Raw genomic sequence first — 25,711 nt, 5'->3', positions numbered from 1 at the left:
GAAGGATTACAAATTATTGTTCATTCTCTGGTTGGGAAGCCCCCCTCTGACAAAAGGTTCCAGAGAGTCTACAGTCTCCTGTCCCAGGTGTGACCAGCAAACGGGCCCATCCTCATTAGCATCTCTGTGCTAACTACCTCCCGGGGACAATTTGGCTGTTTCCCAGGTCCAAGGCAGACAGAACGACTCTCTCTTTATGCAGCCTTAAACCAATTCATAAATGGCTGCTGGCTTTGTAATGCAAATACATAAATACACACTGTATATATATACAGTATATGTGAATCACACCGGAATATGTTACACAACGACATATAACCATAAGACATATAATATCATAGCAAACATTACAATAACTAGGGATAAGGCGGTCTTTATTCCTGATAGTCAGTATTCAAAATCAATATTTGTAAGCCAAACCAGGAGTGGAACCAAGAAAGAAAAAATATGAAAAGATTCGGATCTGTGTTGTGAAACTGGCAATAAAATATACAAAATAAATTTATTTTTTAATATTTTCCTATTAATAATATGGTGAGTGAAGAAGAAATCCATCCAGCTATTTCCATAAGTCCCAGAGAAGGGAGGTGGCTGTGTATGTATGGTACCCTTTCTTTCCCAGGGAGGTGGCTGTATATGTATGGTACCCTTTCTTTCACAGGGAGGTGGCTGTGTATGTATGGTGCCCTTTCTTCCACAGGGAGGTGGCTGTTTATGTATGGTGCCCTTTCTTCCACAGGGAGGTGGCTGTGTATCTATGGTGCCCTTTCTTCCACAGGGAGGTGGCTGTGTATGTATGGTGCCCTTTCTTCCACAGGGAGGTGGCTGTGTATGTATGGTGCCCTTTCTTCCACAGGGAGGTAGCTGTGTATGTATGGTGCCCTTTCTTCCACAGGGAGGTGGCTGTGTATGTATGGTGCCCTTTCTTCCACAGGGAGGTAGCTGTGTATGTATGGTGCCCTTTCTTCCACAGGGAGGTTTCTGTGTATGTATGGTGCTCTTTCTTCCATAGGGAGGTGGCTGTGTATGTATGGTGCCTTTTCTTACACAGGGAGGTGGCTGTGTATGTATGGTGCACTTTCTTCCACAGGGAGGTGGCTGTGTATGTATGATGCACTTTCTTCCACAGGGAGGTGGCTGTGTATGTATGGTGCACTTTCTTCCACAGGGAGGTGGCTGTGTATGTATGGTGCACTTTCTTCCACAGGGAGGTGGCTGTGTATCTATGGTGCCCTTTCTTCCACAGGAAGGTGGCTGTGTATGTATGGTGCCCTTTCTTCCACAGGGAGGTGGCTGTGTATGTATGGTGCCCTTTCTTTCACAGGGAGGTGGCTGTGTATGTATGGTGCCATTTCTTCCACAGGGAGGTGGCTGTGTATGTATGGTGCCCTTTCTTCCACAGGGAGGTGGCTGTGTATGTATGGTGCCCTTTCTTCCACAGGGAGGTGGCTGTGTATGTATGGTGCCCTTTCTTCCACAGGGAGGTGGCTGTGTATGTATGGTGCCCTTTCTTCCACAGGGAGGTGGCTGTGTATGTATGGTGCCTTTTCTTCCACAGGGGGGTGGCTGTGTATGTATGGTGCCCTTTCTTCCACAGGGAGGTGGCTGTGTATGTATGGTGCCCTTTCTTCCACAGGTAGGTGGCTGTGTATGTATGGTGCCCTTTCTTCCACAGGGAGGTGGCTGTGTATGTATGGTGCGCTTTCTTCACCTTGGTGGCCCCATTCTGAAAATACAGGCTGGTCCCAGAGGTAAGCCATTTAAGTCTGTGATGGGCCAACCCCTATGATTACATATCCTATCACTTTGTACAATGGAAATAACAAACCTTTAACCAAGCCGATGATCCCAGACAGTCATGGTGGGTCTCATGATTTGGGTTGCCCAAGGCATACACTGATCAGTCATAACATTAAAACCACCTGCCCACTATTGTGTAGGTCCCCTTTATGCTAACAAAACAGGTCTGATCAGGACTGGTGCAAGGATTTTTTCCACCCTAGGCAAAAACTAATTTGCTGCCCCCCTTGACTCCTCCTATTGACCACGCCCTTTGACCAGCCCCTTTTTTGTCAGCCACCTATTAATACAGACTGTACCCTTCATTGTGGTAAGGCCACGTTTTCTCCTTCCAGCTACATACCATGTCATCCACAGATCCCCATCAGTGTCATTCACAGATCCCCATCAGTGTCATTCACAGATCCCCCATAAATGTCATCCACAGATCCCCCATAAATGTCATCCACAGATACCCATAAGTGTCATCCACAGATCCCCATAAGTGTCATCCACAGATCCCCATCAGTGTCATCCACAGATCCCCCATAAATGTTATCCATAGATCCCCCATAAGTGTCATCCACAGATCCCCATAAGTGTCATCCACAGATCCCCATAAGTGTCATCCACAGATCCCCCATAAGTGTCATCCACCAAAGATCCCCATAAATGTCATCCACAGATCCCCTCCCCGCCCAGTGCAACCTCCTAGCTAATTTATTCACTTCACTTGCCTCTGTGTAATTGCAGAGAAGCGCCTTAATCTTGCACAGGCGCACTGGCAGAGGCATCGTTGAACGAGGTGCGCTGGAAGACGGCGTATGCGCACTTCGCTCGATGATGCCTCTGCCAGTGCAACTGTGCGAGATTACACAGAGGCAAGTGAAGTGATTAAATTAGCTAGGAGGCGGCATCGCGGGCCGGCGCCTCTAGCAAGAGTGCGCTCTACGCGGTGGCGTACCTTGCTTATGGGTGGTGCCGGCCCTGGGTCTGACCCATCAAGGCATGGACTCCAGAAGGTGTCTTGTGATATCTAGCACAAGACATTAGCAGCAGATCCTTTCAATCCTGCAAGTTGTGAGGTGCCTCCAGCACATCCCACAGATGACGATCGAATTGAGATATGGGGCATAAGGATATCCCTTGAATTCCTGTTGATTGACTATGTTGGAAGGAGACGGGGGAGCAAGGGTGCAGAGTGGCTTCAGACCACCCTCAGTACACTTAACTGTTCATGTGCATATGGATTGAAAGTACTTTATCTCCAGAATGAGGTAACGGATCGCTATGTGAAAGCTATCATTAACATGGAGATCCTTTTCTTGATTTCAGTGGACTTTCACAACATTGAATGATTATGTTTGTAGTAAATCTAAGAAACTCAACCACACACTGACTAGCTGAGCTGAGTGCATTCACCATGTTAATAATCAAATAATCAGTGTCTCCCTGGTGAGTTTATGGTTGGTGTTTGAATATCCAGAATATTCTAGGGCTATGACTTTTACTTCAATAAATCCATAATCTGCAAAGCAGATATGGGGACACTGAGAATTTTTTCTCAAACAATAATGTAAGAGTTTCCTTTCAGAATTTTTCTAATGAGACAATGAATTTGCTTGTATGTTTTGGTTATATGGTGGATTGGGGTTCCTTGGATCAGTAAATGTGAGGTCCACCCTCCATCGATCTACATGAACAATGTAGTTTTCTTGTGTCTTATCATTGCACACCAGACATGTTATCAATAAGGTCACATCGGTTATTGTGAGATATCCATTATGAATTGTCCCTAGTGACAAGTGAATGGTAGCTCCAAATGAGATTGCTTTCTGCTTATCTGTTGGGACTCCACCACTGGCTAGATACTTTGGGCGGGCAGGGGCGCCACTCCTCTCAGCCTGTATCACGAGTCCAGTTCTTCAGCAACGGAGCAGGGTGTCTGTGTGTCTATTGAAGGTATTCTTCATTAAACCTCGCTTCATTGTGTGAAGTATTGCAAGGGTTAGCCCTTCTTTGGTTCTGTGGGCAGCTGTTTCTAATGTGTGATCAGTTCTGCTATATATGCGGTGCTTTTTGTCAGAATGTTTACTATCTTGCTAAATCCTGCAAAGGTGCTATAATCTGCTTGTCTGACCATGTACCAAATTCTACCTGATTACTGCCTTTAGACTGTCTGCCGCCTGAACTGACCCATACCTGATCACTGTACTGACCTTGAGCTGCCTGCCCTGACCTTTGGACTGTTGGTGACTATGAGTTTTACCTTATCCTTCTGTACCCTGCATCAACGTCTCTGACCAGCAACCACAGCAGGACTACAACAAGAGATAGCCGCTTGGTAACCCCCCCCCCCCCCCCGCAATGAGGGGTTAAAGGGTGAATACCAGGGGACTGCTAGGATAACACCCTTAGCTTTACTTTAACCCAAGGTCAAACCTGTTGGTTGACACAGTGGTTTCACAAACACTGCCCATAACCAATCCTGTGATAGACTGGTAGGCCAACTTAGGTTGAAGATGGGTTTTGTTGGCACACTAACCCAATCAATGTCCTTTGAGTCCCACATTAATTGGAAAATATGAATGATAGAAGGTACATTATAAATCCGGACTTGTCATAGATGATGAAGACGTATCCCTGCCATTGTTTTCAAATTTTACTATATTGAAATATAATATTAAATTATGTGCAGGTTTTTTTCTTTAATTTTTCTGTATGATTCATTACAGGGATCTTCTGGGCATCAGGTTATTACTGTACTCACCAACCAAAAACCCTCCACGTGAAGGAAGGAGATTCGGTCACCATCCCGTGTTCATACACCTATCCTGAGAACCACAGAGGGAAGTCACAGATTATAGTAACTTGGTGGGAAGCATATACAGTACAGTGCTCCAATATCAGGAAATACATAATAGAGAATAATGGGAATATTCATAAGGAGTATAAAGACCGGATCTCTGCAGTAAACCATCCTGATAACCAGACAGCGTCTATCGTAATCCGAGGACTGAAAGCTTCTGATGGAATCACATTCTGCTGTGGAGTAAATGTGGACAATGCTCGCTATCAATCTTATGATGTGTATGGGACGTTTCTGAACCTTGCAGGTAAATAAACATTTTATGTAATGCCTTCCATATCCTGTCTGTATATACTCCATCTTCTTGTTTGTAGTCTGCGGGAGAGAGGGGGTTGTGGTGTGCAAGGTGTGATGGCAGACTTTTTACAGTATTGTCCTTTCATATTTAAAAGGCTCTTTCCCTTTCACACCACACCCCATGATCTTTTAGACGGTGCCCCTCCCCCTCTACGCATGTTTGTGCACCAGGGTTGCATCTATTGACATAGTGTCCAAGTGTCACAGACATTCAAAATACATGAAGGACTGTTTTCTGGGAGGAAGCAGCCCTTTATGAGCTGAACAGATCACCCAACTCTTCCAGGACTCCAGAAGTTCACCCCTTTTTCCTGGAGCCTCCCAGATAATCCCGGAGAGTTGGCAGGTAGGATATAGTCCTAGCCCACAGTATGTTGTAGATACTTTATACATGTTAGCACCTTAAGGGCCCATTACACGGTCTGAGAATCACTCGTTATCGATTATCTGACGGTGTAAATCCACTTGTTGCTCGGCCATGTACATGTTTTGCTGTAACATCCTAGAAGTGTTGTCCATTCACCTGTAATCTCGCCTGACGAAGAAGCTTTTGTGCTCTGAAAACTGCAATGTGTTTTTCTCTGGTTATTCAATAAAGGTGTCACTCCCTTAATACTTTGTTATTTATTAGTGCAAAAGTATTCAACGTCACAGATGAGCGAAGCGCTCATTCATCAGTAATTGAATCGTCTATGAGTCGTCTATGCGCACATAAAATTACAGCAACAGATTGTGCTATATAACCAACGATTTAAATGTAGATGTCATATCTTTCTATCTAAAAAAAAAAAAAAAAAAAGAAAAGTAAAGAGCAGCACACAAACCAAGCGGGTGCTAAAAATCCCTCCTGAGACCGACGACCAAGGTCCACTTTGTATATGTTGAGCAAAAGAAGGCAGCACTCCAAAATTCAGTGGAAATGGTGGGTGATTTATTAACCCATATAGCAGCAACGTTTCAGCTCTACTCAATGGAGCCTTTGTCAAACTCTAGTTATCTATCTATCTATCTATCTATCTATCTATCTATCTATCTATCTATCTATCTATCTATTTATCTATCTATCTATCTCACACCTCCTCCAGTCTCTCTTCCCAGCTGTCATCACTCACCTAACAAATCTTCAACCTCTCTTTCTCTTCTGTTATCTTCCGCTTCTTTTTCATTTTGTCATAACCCCATTACTAAAGGAGCCAATCTCTTGACCCGTCCTGCCCAGCTAACTGCAGACCTGTCTCTAATCTCCTGGAGAGTCTGGTCTACTCTCACCTTGACCCCTTACAATCTGGTTTCCGCACCCTACATTATACAGAAACTGCCCTCACCAAAATCCCAAATAACTACCTGACAGCTAAATGCGGTGACTACTCTACTCATTCTCCTAGATCTCTCTGAAGCATTTGACACTGTAGACCACCATCTCCTGCTCACCATGCTCCAATCCATCGGCCTTAAGAACACCATTCTCTCTTGTTTCCTTTCTCTCTGGCCGCTCTTTCAGTGTATCTTTCTCTAGCTCCATTTCCCCTCCTCTTCTTGCCGTTCAGGTTCCTCTGGGTTCAATCCTAGGTCCTCTACTCTTCTCTCTCTACACAGCTCCTATTCGACAGACTATGGGTAGATTTGGTTTCAGTACCATCTCTATGCTGATGACACACAACTATACACTTCATCCCCCGACATCACCCCTGCAGTATTACAGAACACCAGTGACTGTCTTTCCGTCTCTAACATCATGTCCTCTCTCTATCTCAAACTGAATCTTTCAAAAACGGAACTTCTTGTGTTCTCTCCATCTACTAACCTACCTGAACCTGATATCTCCCTCTCAGTGTGTGCTCTACCATAACTGCTTGGCAGCACACCGCTGATCTTTCCTCCACCTCCTATATTCAGTCTCTTGCCTGCTCATACTACTTGCACCACAAAGACATCTCTAAAATTCAAATAGGGCTATTTCGAGTAAAGTTCCAGACTAGCTCGCCCTTGTCAGGGTGGGTGCTCCATGGCTAGGTTTTCAGGGCCATTAGTATCGCTGTATCATTTTATTCCTTCACATTTAAAAAAATGTATAGATACAAAAAAATAACCCCTAAGAAATATATTAATAGATCCACAAAAAACTTATCTCATGGTCCAGAGACCTTTACTCTTCTGATAAATCTAGACATGCAGCAAAAAAACGGATGGTCAATACCCCATTATAGTCACAGTTCCATGGTACTGGGTAATGCCTGAGGAATAACCACCTTGAAGGATGGAGTCGGGAGGTGACCTGTCTCTAAGATGCCCCTGTGGCTACCCTTGCCTAAAAGCGGAGCACCCGCATCGAAAGGGATGACCCCACTTCTCAGTGGCTAAAACCTCACATTTCACGTGGAAGGCCCTGAATATACTTCATAGGCTTTGTGGAAACGAAGGCTGACACGTTTATCCAGTAATGGTTATCAGTGGTTCATCAGGAAACCAAAGCTTGAAGATAGCTATGTTAAGATGATGGCACCCTAGATAGTATGGGCGCACCAGAAGTTTAAATGGTGCCAATATATATTCTAACTATATGGTCATGGTATAACTGTCAAAAATCCTGCTGCATGTAGTGTCATTTCTGATGGTGCATGCAGATGTAGCTAATGTGTCTGCACGACACTTCCGGACAGTGGAACACACATTTCCGACCCATGAAAAACCACGCTGGAAGTAACGCGTCCAAAGGTACTGCAGGAGGGAGGAGCGTCCCAGAATGCGTTCCAGCTTGGAATGCTAGGCAGCGTTCCACCCCTCCAATACTGTGCATCAGTCGGAAGGTATATAGAAGGTGATGTACATATCCAGCATATGGATTAAAGCTGAAGCACCGAACAAACATGACTATTAGATAGATTCTATTTGTTACCATATTATGAAGGGAAAGGGGGAAGGGAATAATAATCATTAGCTCCAGGGTGTCAAGTGATAATGGCACCTTATGGGGTCCCTTCTATTCATAAGTTAACAACCATTTATGGTTGGATAAAATACAGGTGACCTACACCTACACGGCCAAAGGAAGAGTACCATTAATAAAATAACTGAGCTGGCCAAATCATGGTGTGTTTGAAGAAAGCAACAAAAGAGATTTGTTCATGAAGACCCAGCGGGCTCATAGTTTTAAGGCGGGGAATCCACTGGGCCTCCTTACAAAGGATCCTTTTGTCCCAGTTACCACCCCTAGGGGACTAGTGAACTACATCTATTACTTGAAATTTTATGGTCACCATTATGACATTCCAAGACATGACATGCAATTGGTTTATCTCTACGATTGTTAATATCCCCAAGGTGGTTTCCCACCCTGCGTCTCAAGTCACGTTTTGTGTTTCCCACATAATTAAGAGGGCATTCACATATACACAGGTTAAACACACCCTGGGTCTTACAGTTTGCAAAATACTGCATGTAATAAGTTTTTCCAGTGGAGACACTGGTGAAACTGCTAGATCTATAGATCAATGGGCAGCATATACAATCAACCCCACATTTAAATGTGCCAAAGGGTTTACGATCCAACCATGTTCCTTCACCTAGGGGTCTTTGCTAATGGTTATGTACCAGCATATCCCTAATGGACCTACCTCTCCTATAGGTGGCTGATGGTTTTGGGGGGATCAAATCCCTTATATATGGGTCCGACAAGAGAATGCCCCAGTGTCTCCTCAAAATGCTTAGGATTTTCTGCTTCTGTTCATCATATGTTCCTAAGATCCTATGGTCCTTTTTAATGGAACAGTCAAAGACTTCCTTAAGAATCTTAAGGGGGACCTCTTTAGTAAAATCTATTCCTCATATCCCTAGCTTGGGTTCAAAAAGATTCAGATCATGAGCAGTTCTTTCTGATACGTAGGTACTGTCCATTGGGGATACCCTTTCTGAGACTCAATGGGTGGTAACTGTCCAACTGTAGCAGACTATTAATAGCAGTGGATTTTCGGTAGGTTTCTGTATGTAACTTGCCTTTCCTCTTGGTTATTGAAATATCAAGGAACGCAATTGTCACGGATGATGTTGCAGATAGCTGGAAGTTATGGATAAACATCCGACTGGCTTGATCCCAAACTAAGGAGCATAAAGGTGACCCCTATAAAACCCTAAGAGCTCACCCTGACTGCTAAGCACATACAAGGGTCTCAGAGGTAGATGATTGCATGCCCTCGTACCTAGACTGTGTGACACCTTAAAACCCTATAATAGTGAGGGGACACGACCATCGGCTCCCTGCACTTAATACGGAGGGAGTCTGGGTCACCTAGAATCAAGCCAGCAAGGAAACACAAAACATGAAAGAACTTATCTGAACAAGCAGCAACAGAAGTCTCAGCAGTGAACACTTCAATCCAGGAAGTAGTATATACCGCAAAGTGAGGCAGTATGGGAGGGAATATAAAGGAAAGAGGATTAGTCTAAATAGGTGACACCTGGGAGAAGGAAATGAGATGACAAAGTGAAACCAAAACAAAGAACATCATGCAAGAGGTAGAAAAGGACGTCTGTCAGACCTTCTCACAGAAGTGGCAGTGACAGCAATGCTGTAATTATTGATTTCGTAACACCCGCCATCGGGCGTAATAGGGTGAGACTATCCTCTCCTTTGACCTGTCTTTTAATCTATTTCAAGGGATTCACAACGGACACCAACTGCGACTACTTAAAGGACACCAGAACATGGCTCTGATGTAGTAGGACACTCACTTTACCATATAGTGCTGGTTAGGTGTTGCCACCCTTTATCATTTGTATGATAGGGAACGACCTAATATTTTTGTTTTGTTTGACACTTTGAATATATTTTATGAGATATATGCTAAAGGTTAAGTTTTAAATATGCCATCTTATTACTGATTACCCCTTTATTACAATAACCAATCTCTGGTCATTTACCCTCCATAGGCGTTTTGATTAAGCTAATGACTCTGTAAATGAACCCCCTAATTGTAAAGCGCTGTGCAATGTGTTGGTGCTTTATAAATAAAGATTATTATTAGTGACAATGGACAATATTACTCCGGTACTGGGCAGTGTAGCTCAATCATCAAAATGGCATTGAGCCCATGCAATGTAGAGATGCCATCATTTGTCAGATGGGTATGTTAGATAGGTACAGTAAGTGTAGAAAACCATAAATCTATCTGAAGACACCATAGAAAAAGTTATGAGAACATCACACTACGCCTGTGTGCGCTAAAAGGAGAATTCTCGACAACATTGCTGGCAGCTTGGAAAATATTGAAACGAGGGTGAAATGTCTGATTTTATGGTGACCCCTTTAGGTACCTGCACGGTGCGAATTACATGTGGTTTCTCTGTGCGGATTTCCAAGTAGAAGAACCACAGCGTGGTACAGTAACAGCAAAGCGTATCAGTTTAGACCGGGCTCATGAATACTTTGATTTTGTTTTAATTGTTCACAATTGTTTGTGTGATTTTTGGTGCAGTTTTCACCCTTTTCATTGTATCAAATCTGCATGAAAAAACTGCAATAACAAATGATTTTTTTTTTTTTTTTGCGTGTCTGGATTTTCTGGATTTTAAGTGCACCCATGTGCAGGAACCCTTAACACGTTCTAGAAAATAGCTCCAACTCCAGAGCAAAAAATGTAGTTACATAGTTAATACGGTTGAAAAAAGACACAAGTCCATCAAGTTCAACCAAAGGATAGGTGGGGACGCGAATCCCAGAAGGAAATGAGACTCAGATTTCTACACGTTTTCATAAGCATTAATGTCATTTACTTTTAAGAATGTGTCTGTCCTCGGTTCCTGTTGTGACCACGTCCTGAGGTATCTATTTATGTGATAATGCAGTAAATCCTGATCCTGCTATTAATTTGGTGTAATGTGGTGTATGTGTAAAACATCTGGATCCTTGGCTTCTGTTATAGATGGAAGATGGTTGTCTCAGGTGGAGGAACTGATCGCTTTCCCAGGAGAAGAGCTGATTATCCCCTGTCATCACCCGCTGAAGACCCTGAGGGAAGCTCTACAAGTGACCTGGTATAGAGGATACAGTGAGCTGTGTGACTTTAATACAGAGAAGATTTATAAATGGGACCAAAAACCCACTATCGGTGCAGATGAATTCTCACTGGTGAACATCTCTGAAGACTTCTCTGTGCGTATACACCGTGTACAGAGTAATAGAGGCCTCCACTATTGTTGCAATGTGACCACCAGTGATGGACAAAAAATAAAGAGCCGAAGAAGTACAGAACTGATCATCGCAGGTAAAGAACGATTGCTTGTTGTAAAAGGAGACTGGAAGGGATTGTTGTAGTCTTCATGTAGACTCCCACCTTCACAGATTCCATCAGGGGCTAAAAGAGCACATGTCTGCTGGACAAACCGGAAAGCGGAGGGGCTGTGGGGCTCTGAAACCTCACTTGCATAAAAAAATGTAGTTGCATTTTTTTTATCAGGAACGCAGCAACCGATTTTTACAAGACGAGTATCATTTTAATCAGCAGGATCTGGTGTAAGGCCTCCTGCACACAAGTTTTTATTTTCCGTTTAGGTGCCGTCTTTTTGCGTTCCATATATGGTCCGTATATGGAACAATTCATTTCAATGGTTCAGCAAAAAAAAAGGGAATGTACTCCGTAAGCATTCCATTTCTGTATTTCCGTTTGAAAGATAGAACATGTCCTATTATTGCCTGCAAATCATGTTCCGTGGCTCCATTCAAGTCAATGGGTCCGCAAAAAAAACTGAACACATACGGAATGTACTCCGTATGTCTTTCGTATCCGTTCAGTTTTTGCGGAACCATCTATTGAAAATTTTATGCCCAGCCCAATTTCTTCTATGAAATTACTATATACTGTATATGCCATACGTAAAAACAAAACGGAAACACAACGGAAACAAAAAACGGAACAACGGATCCGTAAAAAACGGACTGCAAAAAACTGAAAAAGCCATACGGTCGTGAGCAGGAGGCCTAAGGCATCTTTCACACAGGCTTCACGTTTTGGCTCCGGAGGCGTCCCGGGTGCAATGCGGCAAACCCGCGCGAGTAGGTACCCAATTGCAGGTACCTACGCGCGTGATAAAAAACTGAATGTGGTACCCAGACCCGAACTTCTTCACAGAAGTTCAGGTTTGGGTTCATGGTTGTGTGGATTGTATTATTTTCCCTTATAACATGGTTATAAGGGAAAATAATAGCATTCTGAATACAGAATGCATAGTACAATCGGGCTGGAGGGGTTAAAAAAAAATAAAAAAAAATTTAACTCACCTTATCCACTTGTTCGCGCAGCCGGCATCTCTTCTGTCTTCATCTGTGAGGAAAAGGACCTGTGGTGACGTCACTGCGCTCATCACATGGTCCATCACATGATCAAGTACCATGGTGATGGATCGTGTGATAGACCATGTGATGAGCGCAGTGACGTCATCAAATCATTGCTCACAGATGAAGACAGAAGAGATGCCGGCTGCGCGAACAAGTGGATTAAGGTGAGTTACATTTATTTTTATTTATTTTTAACCCCTCCAGCGCTATTGTACTATGCATTCTGTATTCAGAATGCTATTATTTTCCCTTATAACCATGTTATAAGGGAAAATAATAATGATCGGGTCCCCATCCCGATAGTCTCCTAGCAACCATGCGTGAAAATCGCACCGCATCCGCACTTGCTTGCGGATGCTTGCGATTTTCATGCAGCCACATTCATTTCTATGGGGCCTGCGTTACGTGAAAAACGCACAAAGAGGAGCATGCTGCGATTTTCACGCAACGCACAAGTGATGCGTGAAAATCACCGCTCATGTGCACAGTCCCATAGAAATGAATGGGTCCGGATTCAGTGCGGGTGCAATGCGTTCACCTCCCGCATCGCATCCACACGGAAATCTCGCCCGTGTGAAAGGGGCCTAATAGTGTTGATCCTGTTGCGGGTGCTTTTTAAAATTTAGATGGGTGCTGTGGCCTGATGTGGATACCAACCATTCATTACCGCTACCACTTTGTGGGTGCATTATCAGTCTATTGATCAGGGCGATCTGTATGTTTTCGTTGATCATGATTCTGGGATGTTAAACAGCATCACCCAACCAGTATTCCTAAATTAATCAGTTCAGGACTCCCCTCCTTACCAAGCTCATGTTCCATGTTTTTAGTACCCGTGTCTTTGAAATCCATAAAGTTTTATTCCGTGGTCCGGTTACCGTAGGTAAATTAATTTTGCAACACTTTTACCTGGTACTTAATATATTTTTTCGTATTTATAAATTTTTTTTGTCTGTTTTTCACATTTTTTATTTCGTTTTTGCAACCAAAATGTTTTCTTTTATTATTTTGTCCCGTTTCTTTAACCCCTACAAGACAGAGACATTTTTCACCTTTAGGCTACATGCACACGACCGTTGCATTTTTTGCTGCTCGGATGCGGACCCATTCACTTCAATGAGTCCATAAAAGATGCGGACAGCACTCCTTGTGTTGTCCACATCTGTTGCTCTGTTCCACGACCCCGCAAAGAAATATAGAACATGTCCTCTTCTTGTCCGTTTTGTGTCCAAGAATAGGCATTTCTATTAAGGGTTGCCCGTTCTGTTCTGCAAATTGCGTAACACACACGGTCATCATCCGTGTTTTGTGGATCCGCAATTTGCAAACTGCAAAACGCGCCGCGGTCATATAGATGTAGCCTAAGGACCAGGCCAAATTTTTGTATGACATGTGCCACTTCATGTGATAATAACTTATCCAAGTCATTCTGAGACTATTTTCTCGTAACACATTGTACTTCATAGTAATATTCCGGCCAGCACCCGGTCCGTGATCCGCGCTGCAGCGGGAAGGAGTCGTGGAAGTCCCAGCAGCCGTGTCTTGCTTTTCCAATTTTCTGCTTTTATTTAGTTATTTTATCTCCACTGTCCATAGTTTTGGAGAAGGTCTTGACACCATTGGTAAAGAACGTCTTTTCTGTTAGACACAACTAGAGTTGAGCGAACACCTGGATGTTCGGGTTCGAGAAGTTCGGCCGAACTTCCCGGAAATGTTCGGGTTCGGGATCCGAACCCGAACCGAACTTCGTCCCGAACCCGAACCCCATTGAAGTCAATGGGGACCCGAACTTTTGGGCACTAAAAAGGCTGTAAAACAGCCCAGGAAAGAGCTAGAGGGCTGCAAAAGGCAGCAACATGTAGGTAAATCCACTGCAAACAAATGTGGATAGGGAAATGAATTAAAATAAAAATTAAAAAAATAAAAATGACCCAATATCAATTGGACAGAGGTACCATAGCAGAGAATCTGGCTTCACGTCAGCAGAGAATCAGTCTCTTCATGCCATAGCAAAGAATCTGGCTTCATGTCAGCAGAGAATCAGTCTCTTCATGCCATAGCAGAGAATCTGGCTTCATGTCACCCACCACTGGAAGAGGCCACTGTCACATATTTAGGCCCCGGCACCCAGACAGAGGAGAGCAGTCCCGTAACAGAGAATCTGGCTTCATGTCAGCAGAGAATCAGTCTCTTCATGCCATAGCAGAGAATCAGGCTTCACGTCACCCACCACTGGAAGAGGCCACTGTCACATATTTAGGCCCCGGCACCCAGACAGAGGAGAGCAGTCCCGTAACAGAGAATCTGGCCTTATGTCAGCGCAGAATCTGTCTTCATGTCATAGCAGAGAATCAGGCTTCACGTCACCCACCACTGGAACAGGCCACTGTCACACATTTAGGCTCAGGCACCCAGGCAGAGGAGAGAGGTCCCGTAACAGAGAATCTGGCCTTATGTCAGCGCAGAATCTGTCTTCATGTCATAGCAGAGAATCAGGCTTCACGTCACCCACCACTGGAACAGGCCACTGTCACACATTTAGGCCCAGGCACCCAGGCAGAGGAGAGAGGTCCCGTAACAGAGAATCTGGCCTTATGTCAGCGCAGAATCTGTCTTCATGTCATAGCAGAAAATCAGGCTTCACGTCACCCACCACTGGAACAGGCCACTGTCACATATTTAGGCCCAGGCACCCAGGCAGAGGAGAGAGGTCCCGTAACAGAGAATCTGGCCTTATGTCAGCGCAGAATCTGTCTTCATGTCATAGCAGAAAATCAGGCTTCACGTCACCCACCACTGGAACAGGCCACTGTCACATATTTAGGCCCAGGCACCCAGGCAGAGGAGAGAGGTCCCGTAACAGAGAATCTGGCCTTATGTCAGCGCAGAATCTGTCTTCATGTCATAGCAGAGAATCAGGCTTCACGTCACCCACCACTGGAACAGGCCACTGTCACATATTTAGGCCCAGGCACCCAGGCAGAGGAGAGAGGTCCCGTAACAGAGAATCTGGCCTTATGTCAGCGCAGAATCTGTCTTCATGTCATAGCAGAGAATCAGGCTTCACGTCACCCACCACTGGAACAGGCCACTGTCACATATTTAGGCCCAGGCACCCAGGCAGAGGAGAGAGGTCACGTAACAGAGAATCTGGCCTTATGTCAGCGCAGAATCTGTCTTCATGTCATAGCAGAGAATCAGGCTTCACGTCACCCACCAATGGAACAGGCCACTGTCACACATTTAGGCCCAGGCACCCAGGCAGAGGAGAGAGGTCCCGTAACAGAGAATCTGGCCTTATGTCAGCGCAGAATCTGTCTTCATGTTATAGCAGAGAATCAGGCTTCACGTCACCCACCACTGGACCAGGCCACTGTCACATATTTAGGCCCAGGCACCCAGGCAGAGGAGAGAGGTCCCGTAACAAAGAATCTGGCCTTATGTCAGCACAGAATCAGTCTTCATGTCATAGCAGAGAATCAGGCTTCACGTCACCCACCATTGGAACAGGCCACTGTCACATATTTAGGCCCAGGCACCCAGGCAGAGGAGAGAGGTCCTATAACAGAGAATCTGGCCTTATGTCAGCGCAGAATCTGTCTTCATGTCATAGCAGAGAATCAGGCTTCACGTCACCCACCACTGGAACAGGCCACTGTCACACATTTAGGCCCAGTTACACAGGCAGAGGAGAGAGGTCCCGTAACAGAGAATCTGGCCTTATGTCAGCGCAGAATCTGTCTTCATGTCATAGCAGAGAATCAGGCTTCACGTCACCCACCACTGGAACAGGCCACCGTCACACATTTAGGCCCAGGCACCCAGGAAGAGGAGAGAGGTCCCGTAACAGAGAATCTGGCCTTATGTCAGCACAGAATCTGTCTTCATGTCATAGCAGAGAATCAGGCTTCACATCACCCACCACTGGAACAGGCCACTGTCACACATTTAGGCCCAGGCACCCAGGCAGAGGAGAGAGGTCCCGTAACAGAGAATCTGGCCTTATGTCAGCGCAGAATCTGTCTTCATGTCATAGCAGAGAATCAGGCTTCACGTCACCCACCACTGGAACAGGCCACTGTCACATATTTAGGCCCAGGGACCCAGGCAGAGGAGAGAGGTCCCATAACAGAGAATCTGGCCTTATGTCAGCGCAGAATCTGTCTTCATGTCATAGCAGAGAATCAGGCTTCACGTCACCCACCACTGGAACAGACCACGGTCACACATTTAGGCCCAGGCAGAGGAGAGAGGTCCCGTAACAGAGAATCTGGCCTTATGTCAGCGCAGAATCTGTCTTCATGTCATAGCAGAGAATCAGGCATCACGTCACCCACCACTGGAACAGGCCACTGTCACACATTTAGGCCCAGGCACCCAGGCAGAGGAGAGCGGTCCCGTAACAGAGAATCTGGCCTTATGTAAGCGCAGAATCTGTCTTCATGTCATAGCAGAGAATCAGGCTTCACGTCACCCACCACTGGAACAGGCCACTGTCACACATTTAGGCCCAGGCACCCAGGCAGAGGAGAGAGGTCCCGTAACAGAGAATCTAGCCTTATGTCAGCGCAGAATCTGTCTTCATGTTATAGCAGAGAATCAGGCTTCACGTCACCCACCACTGGAACAGGCCACTGTCACACATTTAGGCCCAGGCACCCAAGCAGAGGAGAGAGGTCCCGTAACAGAGAATCTGGCCTTATGTCAGCGAAGAATCTGTCTTCATGTCATAGCAGAGAATTAGGCTTCACGTCACCCACCACTGGAACAGGCCACTGTTACACATTTAGGCCCAGGCACCCAGGCAGAGGAGAGAGGTCCCGTAACAGAGAATCTGGCCTTATGTCAGCGCAGAATCTGTCTTCATGTCATAGCAGAGAATCAGGCTTCACGTCACCCACCACTGGAACAGGCCACTGTCACATATTTAGGCCCAGGCACCCAGGCAGAGGAGAGAGGTCGCGTAACAGAGAATCTGGCTTCATGTCAGCACAGAATAAGTCTTCATGTCATAGCAGAGAATCAGGCTTCACGTCACCCACCACTGGAACAGGCCACTGTCACAAATTTAGGCCCCGGCACCCAGACAGAGGAGAGGTTCATTCAACTTTGGGTTGCCCCGCAATATAATGGCAAAATGAAATTAAAAATAGTATTGAATGAGGAAGTGCCCTGGAGTAGAATAATATATTGTTAAGGGGAGGTAGTTAATATCTAATCTGCACAAGGGATGGACAGGTCCTGTGGGATCCATGCCTGATTCATTTTTATGAACGTCAGTTTGTCCACATTGGCTGTAGACAGGCGGCTGCGTTTGTCTGTAATGACGCCCCCTGCCGTGCTGAATACACGTTCAGACAAAACGCTGGCCGCCGGGCAGGCCAGCACCTCCAAGGCATAAAAGGCTAGCTCTGGCCACGTGGACAATTTGGAGACCCAGAAGTTGAATGGGGCCAAACCATCAGTCAGTACGTGGAGGGGTGTGCATAGGTACTGTTCCACCATGTTAGTGAAATGTTGCCTCCTGCTAACACGTTCCGTATCAGGTGGTGGTGCAGTTAGCTGTGGCGTGGTGACAAAACTTTTCCACATCTCTGCCATGCTAACCCTGCCCTCAGAGGAGCTGGCCGTGACACAGCTGCGTTGGCGACCTCTTGCTCCTCCTCTGCCTTCGCCTTGGGCTTCCACTTGTTCCCCTGTGACATTTGGGAATGCTCTCAGTAGCGCGTCTACCAACGTGCGCTTGTACTCGCGCATCTTCCTATCACGCTCCAGTGTAGGAAGTAAGGTGGGCACATTGTCTTTGTACCGGGGATCCAGCAGGGTGGCAACCCAGTAGTCCGCACACGTAAAAATGTGGGCAACTCTGCTGTCGTTGCGCAGGCACTGCAGCATGTAGTCGCTCATGTGTGCCCAGAGGTAAGGACAAGCAGTCCTCTGTGGGAGGCGTATCGTCATCGTCCTGTGTTTCCCCCCAGCCACGAACCAGTGATGGGCCCGAGCTGCTTTGGGTGCCACCTCGCTGTGAACATGTTTCATCCTCATCCTCCTCCACCTCCTCCTCATCCTCGTCCTCCTCGTCCTCCAGTAGTGGGCCCTGTCTGGCCACATTTGTACCTGGCCTCTGGTGTTGCAAAAAACCTCCCTCTGAGTCACTTCGAAGAGACTGGCCTGAAAGTCCTCTTCCATCATCGCCCTAAGTGTTTTCTCAAGGAGACATAGAAGTGGTATTGTAACGCTGTCATCGCCACTGGCCATGTTGGTGGAGTACTCGAAACAGCGCAACAGGGCACACAGGTCTCGCATGGAGGCCCAGTCATTGGTGGTGAAGTGGGGCTGATCCGCAGTGCGACTGACCCGTGCGTGCTGCAGCTGAAACTCCACTATGGCCTGCTGCTGCTCGCACAGTCTGTCCAGCATATGCAAGGTGGAGTTCCACCTGGTGGGTACGTCGCATATGAGGCGGTGAGCGGGAAGGCCGAAGTTACGCTGTAGCGCAGACAGGCGAGCAGCGGCAGGGTGTGAACGCCGGAAGCGCGAACAGACGGCCCGCACTTTATGCAGCAGCTCTGACATGTCGGGGTAGTTGCGAATGAACTTCTGCACCACCAAATTCAGCACATGCGCCAGGCAAGGGATGTGCGTCAAACCGGCTAGTCCCAGAGCTGCAACGAGATTTCGCCCATTATCGCACACCACCAGGCCGGGCTTGAGGCTCACCGGCAGCAACCACTCATCGGTCTGTTGTTCTATACCCCCCCACAACTCCTGTGCGGTGTGGGGCCTGTCCCCCAAACATATGAGTTTCAGAACGGCCTGCTGACGTTTACCCTGGGCTGTGCTGAAGTTGGTGGTGAAAGTGTGTGGCTGACTGGATGAGCAGGTGGAAGAAGAGGAGGAGGAAGCTGAGTAGGAGGAGGAGGAGACAGGAGGCAAAGAATGTTGCCCTGCGATCCTTGGCGGCGGAAGGACGTGCGCCAAACAGCTCTCCGCCTGGGGCCCAGCCGCCACTACATTTACCCAGTGTGCAGTTAGGGAGATATAGCGTCCCTGGCCGTGCTTACTGGTCCACGTATCTGTGGTTAGGTGGACCTTGCCACAGATGGCGTTGTGCAGTGCACACTTGATTTTATCGGACACTTGTTTGTGCAGGGATGTCACGGCTCTCTTGGAGAAGTAGTGGCGGCTGGGAACAACATACTGTGGGACAGCAAGTGACATGAGCTGTTTGAAGCTGTGTGTGTCCACCAGCCTAAATGACAGCATTTCATAGGCCAGTAGTTTAGAAATGCTGGCATTCAGGGCCAGGGATCGAGGGTGGCTAGGTGGGAATTTACGCTTTCTCTCAAATGTTTGTGAGATGGAGAGCTGAACGCTGCCGTGTGACATGGTTGAGATGCTTGGTGACGCAGGTGGTGGTGTTGGTGGTACATCCCATGTTTGCTGGGCGGCAGGTGCCAACGTTCCTCCAGAGGCAGAGGAAGAGGCCGAGGCGGCGGCAGCAGCAGCAGAAGAGGCCGAGGCGGCTGCAGCAGCAGAAGAGGCCGAGGCGGCAGCAGCAGAAGAGGTAGCAGGGGGAGCCTGAGTGACTTCCTTGTTTTTAAGGTGTTTACTCCACTGCAGTTCATGCTTTGCATGCAGGTGCCTGGTCATGCAGGTTGTGCTAAGGTTCAGAACGTTAATGCCTCGCTTCAGGCTCTGATGGCACAGCGTGCAAACCACTCGGGTCTTGTCGTCAGCACATTGTTTGAAGAAGTGCCATGCCAGGGAACTCCTTGAAGCTGCCTTTGGGGTGCTCGGTCCCAGATGGCGGCGGTCAGTAGCAGGCGGAGTCTCTTGGCGGCGGGTGTTCTGATTTTGCCCACTGCTCCCTCTTTTGCTACGCTGTTGGCTCGGTCTCACCACTGCCTCTTCCTCCGAACTGTGAAAGTCAGTGGCACGACCTTCATTCCATGTGGGGTCTAGGACCTCATCGTCCCCTGCATCGTCTTCCACCCAGTCTTGATCCCTGACCTCCTGTTCAATCTGCACACTGCAGAAAGACGCAGCAGTTGGCACCTGTGTTTCGTCATCATCAGAGACGTGCTGAGGTGGTATTCCCATGTCCTCATCATCAGGAAAAATAAGTGGTTGTGCGTTAGTGCATTCTATCTCTTCCACCCCTGGGGAAGGGCTAGGTGTATGCCCTTGGGAAACCCTGGCAGCAGAGTCTTCAAACAGCATAAGAGACTGCTGCATAACTTGAGGCTCAGACAGTTTCCCTGATATGCATGGGGGTGATGTGACAGACCGATGGGCTTGGTTTTCATGCGCCATCTGTGCGCTTTCTGCAGAAGACTGGGTGGGAGATAATGTGAACGTGCTGGATCCACTGTCGGCCACCCAATTGACTAATGCCTGTACCTGCTCAGGCCTTACCATCCTTAGAACGGCATTGGGCCCCACCAAATATCGCTGTAAATTCTGCTGGCTACTGGGACCTGAGGTAGTTGGTTCACTAGGACGTGTGGCTGTGGCAGAACGGCCACGTCCTCTCCCAGCAACAGAGGGTCCACTAACACCACCACGACCATGTCCACGTCCCTTATTAGATGTTTTCCTCATTGTTCCCGTTCACCACAATTTTGAGAATGGCAAATTTGGGAATAGTTTTTCAACCCAGAACAAAAAATTTGCTTTTACGGTCACTACAAATAACTTGACCAGATAAAACAGTACAGATTTGGTTGAAAAGAAATGTCAGGCCTGTTTTTTTTTTGCGCTATGTGACAGGTATAGGTTTAATCACAGAATCAGACTTCTATCTGCACGGTAGCGTGTGTCTTAGGTTTTTCTGAATGACACTATCAGCACCTTCAATGTAAGATATCCTTTTTGGGATAGATTTCAAGTAGGCCTCATATACCAGAAACTAGTTATTTTGAGACTGGCAAATTTGGGAATAGTTTTTCAACCCAGAACAATAAGTCTGCTTTTACGGTCACTACAAATAACTTGACCAGCTAAAACAGTACAGATTTGGTTGAATAGAAATGTCAGGCCTGTTTTTTTTTTGCGCTGTGTGACAGGTATAGGTTTAATCACAGAATCAGACTTCTATCTGCACGCTAGCGTGTGTCTTAGGTTTTTCTGAATGACACTATAAGCACCTTCAATGTAAGATATCCTTTTTGGGATAGATTTCAAGTAGGCCTCATATACCAGAAACTAGCTATTTTGAGAATGGCAAATTTGGGAATAGTTTTTCAACCCAGAACAAAAAGTGTGCTTTTACGGTCACTACAAATAACTTGACCAGCTAAGACAGTACAGATTTGGTTGAATAGAAATGTCAGGTCTATTTTTTAGGCGCTGGGTGACAGGCTCAACTTACCCCTGATGTAGTATATGGCCAAAAAATAACCACACTGTTGATGGTTAAATGCACTTGGGTGACACAGGCTCAGCCTGCACCAGATGTAGTATATGGCCAAAAAATAACCAGACTGTTGATGGTTAAATGCACTTCGGTGACACAGGCTCAGCCTGCAGCTGATGTAGTATATGGCCAAAAAATAACCAGACTGTTGATGGTTAAATGCACTTCGGTGACACAGGCTCAGCCTGCAGCTGATGTAGGATATAGCACAAAATAACCACACTATTGATGGTTAAATACACTTGGTGATAGCTCGTGCTGGCGCACCACAAGTCACAAAATGGCCGCCGATCACCCCAGAAAAAAAGTGATCTAAAAACGCTCTGGGCAGCCTCAAAAAAGTGAGCAAGTCAATAATAGCACTTCAATGATCCACAGCTGCAGATCGATCACAGAATGAAGTCTTTTGGAGGAGTTAATCTGCCTAATCTCGCCCTAACGTCGCAGCTGCAACCTCTCCCTATGCTTGAATCAGCAGAGTGACGTGCAGCGCAACGTGATTCAAGCTTATATAGAGGCTGGGTCACATGCTGCACTGGCCAATCACAGCCATGCCAATAGTAGGCAAGGCTGTGATGGCCTTTTGGGGCAAGTAGTTTGACGCTTGTTGATTGGCTGCTTTGCAGCCTTTCAAAAATCGCCAAGAAAGCGCCGAACACCGAACCCGAACCCGGACTTTTACGAAAATGTTCGGGTACGGGTCCGTGTCACGGACACCCCAAAATTCGGTACGAACCCGAACTATACAGTTCGGGTTCGCTCATCCCTAGACACAACACATTTCCTAAGAGTAATTGTCTGAATATTTATGCTGTCTCCGATTAACAGTCTATATTATTTATGTAAATAAATTAGAATCTGTAATGAAGGAGATTCTAATCTATTATCATAAATACCAAGCTAAAACGAGCTCATGATCTGCGCTAAATTAGAGGACAAAAAGAAGGCGGTGGTATATCAAAATATATATTTATTAAATAACAATAATACAGAGCAAATTAATATATATAGGAAAATTGGTGACAATTGAAATTCAAGCAACAATATGCAAAATTTTAAGAAAGTCAAAATAATCTAGAGTCTATATATCCACTACTATGCCTTATTATGACAATACCCTTAAATTATATTTTAAATCAATTTGATACCTGATTTCTCTCAGCCGACAAATGTCTAATTAAATCCAAATCTGGTCTATTTCAGATTTCCTCTTTTATTGATACAAATATATATACATAATTAACCATAACGGCCTAGAACTGAATTCAGTTCTTTTGAGATGATACCATGTTGCCAACAGTACAGATAAATCTCCCTGAATTGGATCAAGTTTTAGGATGATGTTGCAGGTACACCCCAATCTTATTCCAAAACAGATACTATACACAAAGTATGGTTAATGTAATATATATAGATAGATATAATCTTAATTAATTATCCTATAAAATATCGGTAAGATTATACTATACCCAAAATGTCAGCTAGCAGAAATCTGTTTCAATGGTCCTAAGATGGCTGCCTCCAATGGCTGAAAAGGTGGTCAAGTGGCTGGATCCGATGGATCAAGATGTTTCAAGATGTTTTCTTCCAGATGACCATCCCAAGCTGACTCAAGAAAATGAATGCAACAACTAGTGACATCACTTTATAACTAATAGGACCTCCCCTAGTGATTTCACAATACATTCCTTAATTTTTTATCCTAAGACTAGGTGGCACTAAGGCTCCATATAAAAGTATTTGGCAATTATAGCTAGTTCCTGTATATATTATTTTAATTTGAAGAAGAGATACATTTTAACTAAGGCTTCATACAGACCTTGAAGAGACAAGAAAGAGACAATGAAGTGTATCTCTTGTCAAATTTCTAGTCTCTTTCTAAATCTCTGAGTAAACCTAATTCATTCCAAACACACACTACAACACTTGTGGTCATTGTTTGGTAAAAAGCCAGGGTTTGTTTATGATCACCTGTGTCCACATTTCTCCATTTAAGAAATCTTCAGGGAAATAGATCATTAACTTACATTTTACTCTGGGAGACATTTTGAAATTACATAGGAATTTCTACCTCAATTCTAACCTTAAAATGAATATATCCCTAATTACCACACTCGTAGTTATATAAAACACACATATTTAAATTGATTATATAAAAATTAAAATCCACTCATACATTGACTAATATAAAACCCCCCAAAAAATTTAAGTCTCTTTCTATCCATTTCAACTAACCTAAAATCTACACATCTCTACTTCAGTGTCTTATCTGGGTAAATACATTTTATTAGACCTGTTTACATTTCTTCTCACACAAGAGCAGACTATGCAAATCCTGCTAAATTTTATAAAGAAAAGTCTTTACACAAGTCTAATCTGAGTTAGTGATTCTAAGTTCACAAGGGTTTGAACTTCTATTACCCTCTTGAATAAGACAAAATCAGACCAAATGGCTTCTCTTAATGTTCCCATTCATATACCTATATAGCCCTTATATGATGGACTCTTTTTATACCCAATAGTTCTGACAAAATGCTGAACTACAATCCATTCCTCCTGATAGCTGGCTTGTAGAAATGAGAGAATGTATATTTTGAAATGATTTTGCGCTTCGTTTGGTGGTAAAAGCAGAATTGCGTTATGGATTCCGTTACCACGGACCATAACGTAATTCTATGATGGAATTCATAACGGAATGCCTTTAGAGGCATTCCGTTATTCATTCGGTCATAATAATAGAAGTCTATAGCCTGCATAACGGATCTGTCCCTTTTCCGTTATGCAGGAGAGGACTCCCCTGCATAACGGAAATGGGACGGATCCGTTATGCAGTTAGATGGAATGAATAACGGAATCCCTCTAAATGCATTCCGTTATGCATTCAGTAACAGAATTGCATTATGGTCCATGGTAATAGAATCCGTAACGCAATTCTGCTTTTAACACCAAACAAAGCGCAAACTAATTTCATAACATGAAATTCGCTCATTCCTACTGGCTAGTAACTATTGATGTATTCAGTTTTTACACCTCTATTGAACACAGGAAGGGGATAGAGTCCATAAATGCCTTATTACAAACTAGCGATTATACTGATTTGCAACAAGAATTTTTTATTCAAATGTTACATCTGTTTTTTTTTAAAATTACTTCATGTTTGAGGATAACTTCTACCTTCAGCGAAGGGGACCACGATGGGTTTGAATGTGGCTCCGCCCTACGCTAACGCATGTAAAGTACAGACCAAAAGTTTGGACACTCCTTCTCATTCAAAGAGTTTTCTTTATTTTCATGACAATGAAAATTGTAGATTCACACTGAAGGCATCAAAACTATGAATTAACACATGTGGAATTATATACATAACAAACAAGTGTGAAACAACTGAAAATATGTCATATTCTAGGTTCTTCAAAGTAGCCACCTTTTGCTTTGATTACTGCTTTGCACACTCTTTGCATTCTCTTGGCATTCTCTTGATGAGCTTCAAGAGGTAGTCCCCTGAAATGGTTTTCACTTCACAGGTGTGCCCTGTCAGGTTTAATAAGTGGGATTTCTTGCCTTATAAATGGGGTTGGAACCATCAGTTGCGTTGAGGAGAAGTCAGGTGGATACACAGCTGATAGTCCTACTGAATAGACTGTTAGAATTTGTATTATGGCAAGAAAAAAGCAGCTAAGTAAAGAAAAACGAGTGGCCATCATTACTTTAAGAAATGAAGGTCAGTCAGTCAGCCGAAAAATTGGGAAAACTTTGAAAGTAAGGGCTATTTGACCATGAAGGAGAGTGATGGGGTGCTGCGCCAGATGACCTGGCCTCCACAGTCACCGGACCTGAACCCAATCGAGATGGTTTGGGGTGAGTTGGACCGCAGAGTGAAGGCAAAACGGCCAACAAGTGCTAAGCATCTCTGGGAACTCCTTCAAGACTGTTGGAAGACGACCATTTCAGGGGACTATCTCTTGAAGCTCATCAAGAGAATGCCAAGAGTGTGCAAAGCAGTAATCAAAGGTAACCT

General features: G+C 45.1%; 1 protein-coding gene across 2 annotated transcripts in view; it reads left to right on the top strand.

The window, feature by feature from the left end:
* Positions 1 to 25,711, top strand: part of LOC120986557 — a 43,210-nt gene that overhangs the window by 9,792 nt on the left and 7,707 nt on the right. For both annotated transcript variants that reach the window (XM_040415196.1, XM_040415197.1), the window contains exons 2-3: positions 4,515 to 4,895; positions 10,864 to 11,205. In XM_040415196.1, coding sequence (XP_040271130.1) covers positions 4,515 to 4,895; positions 10,864 to 11,205 — 723 coding nt within the window. The remainder of the gene's footprint in view (positions 1 to 4,514; positions 4,896 to 10,863; positions 11,206 to 25,711) is intronic.

This window comes from Bufo bufo, chromosome 1 (assembly GCF_905171765.1).
Source record: "Bufo bufo chromosome 1, aBufBuf1.1, whole genome shotgun sequence".
NCBI classification, from domain to species: domain Eukaryota; kingdom Metazoa; phylum Chordata; class Amphibia; order Anura; family Bufonidae; genus Bufo; species Bufo bufo.
Note: the sequence above shows the minus strand (reverse complement) of the source record. Positions and strands in the feature narration are given on the sequence as shown.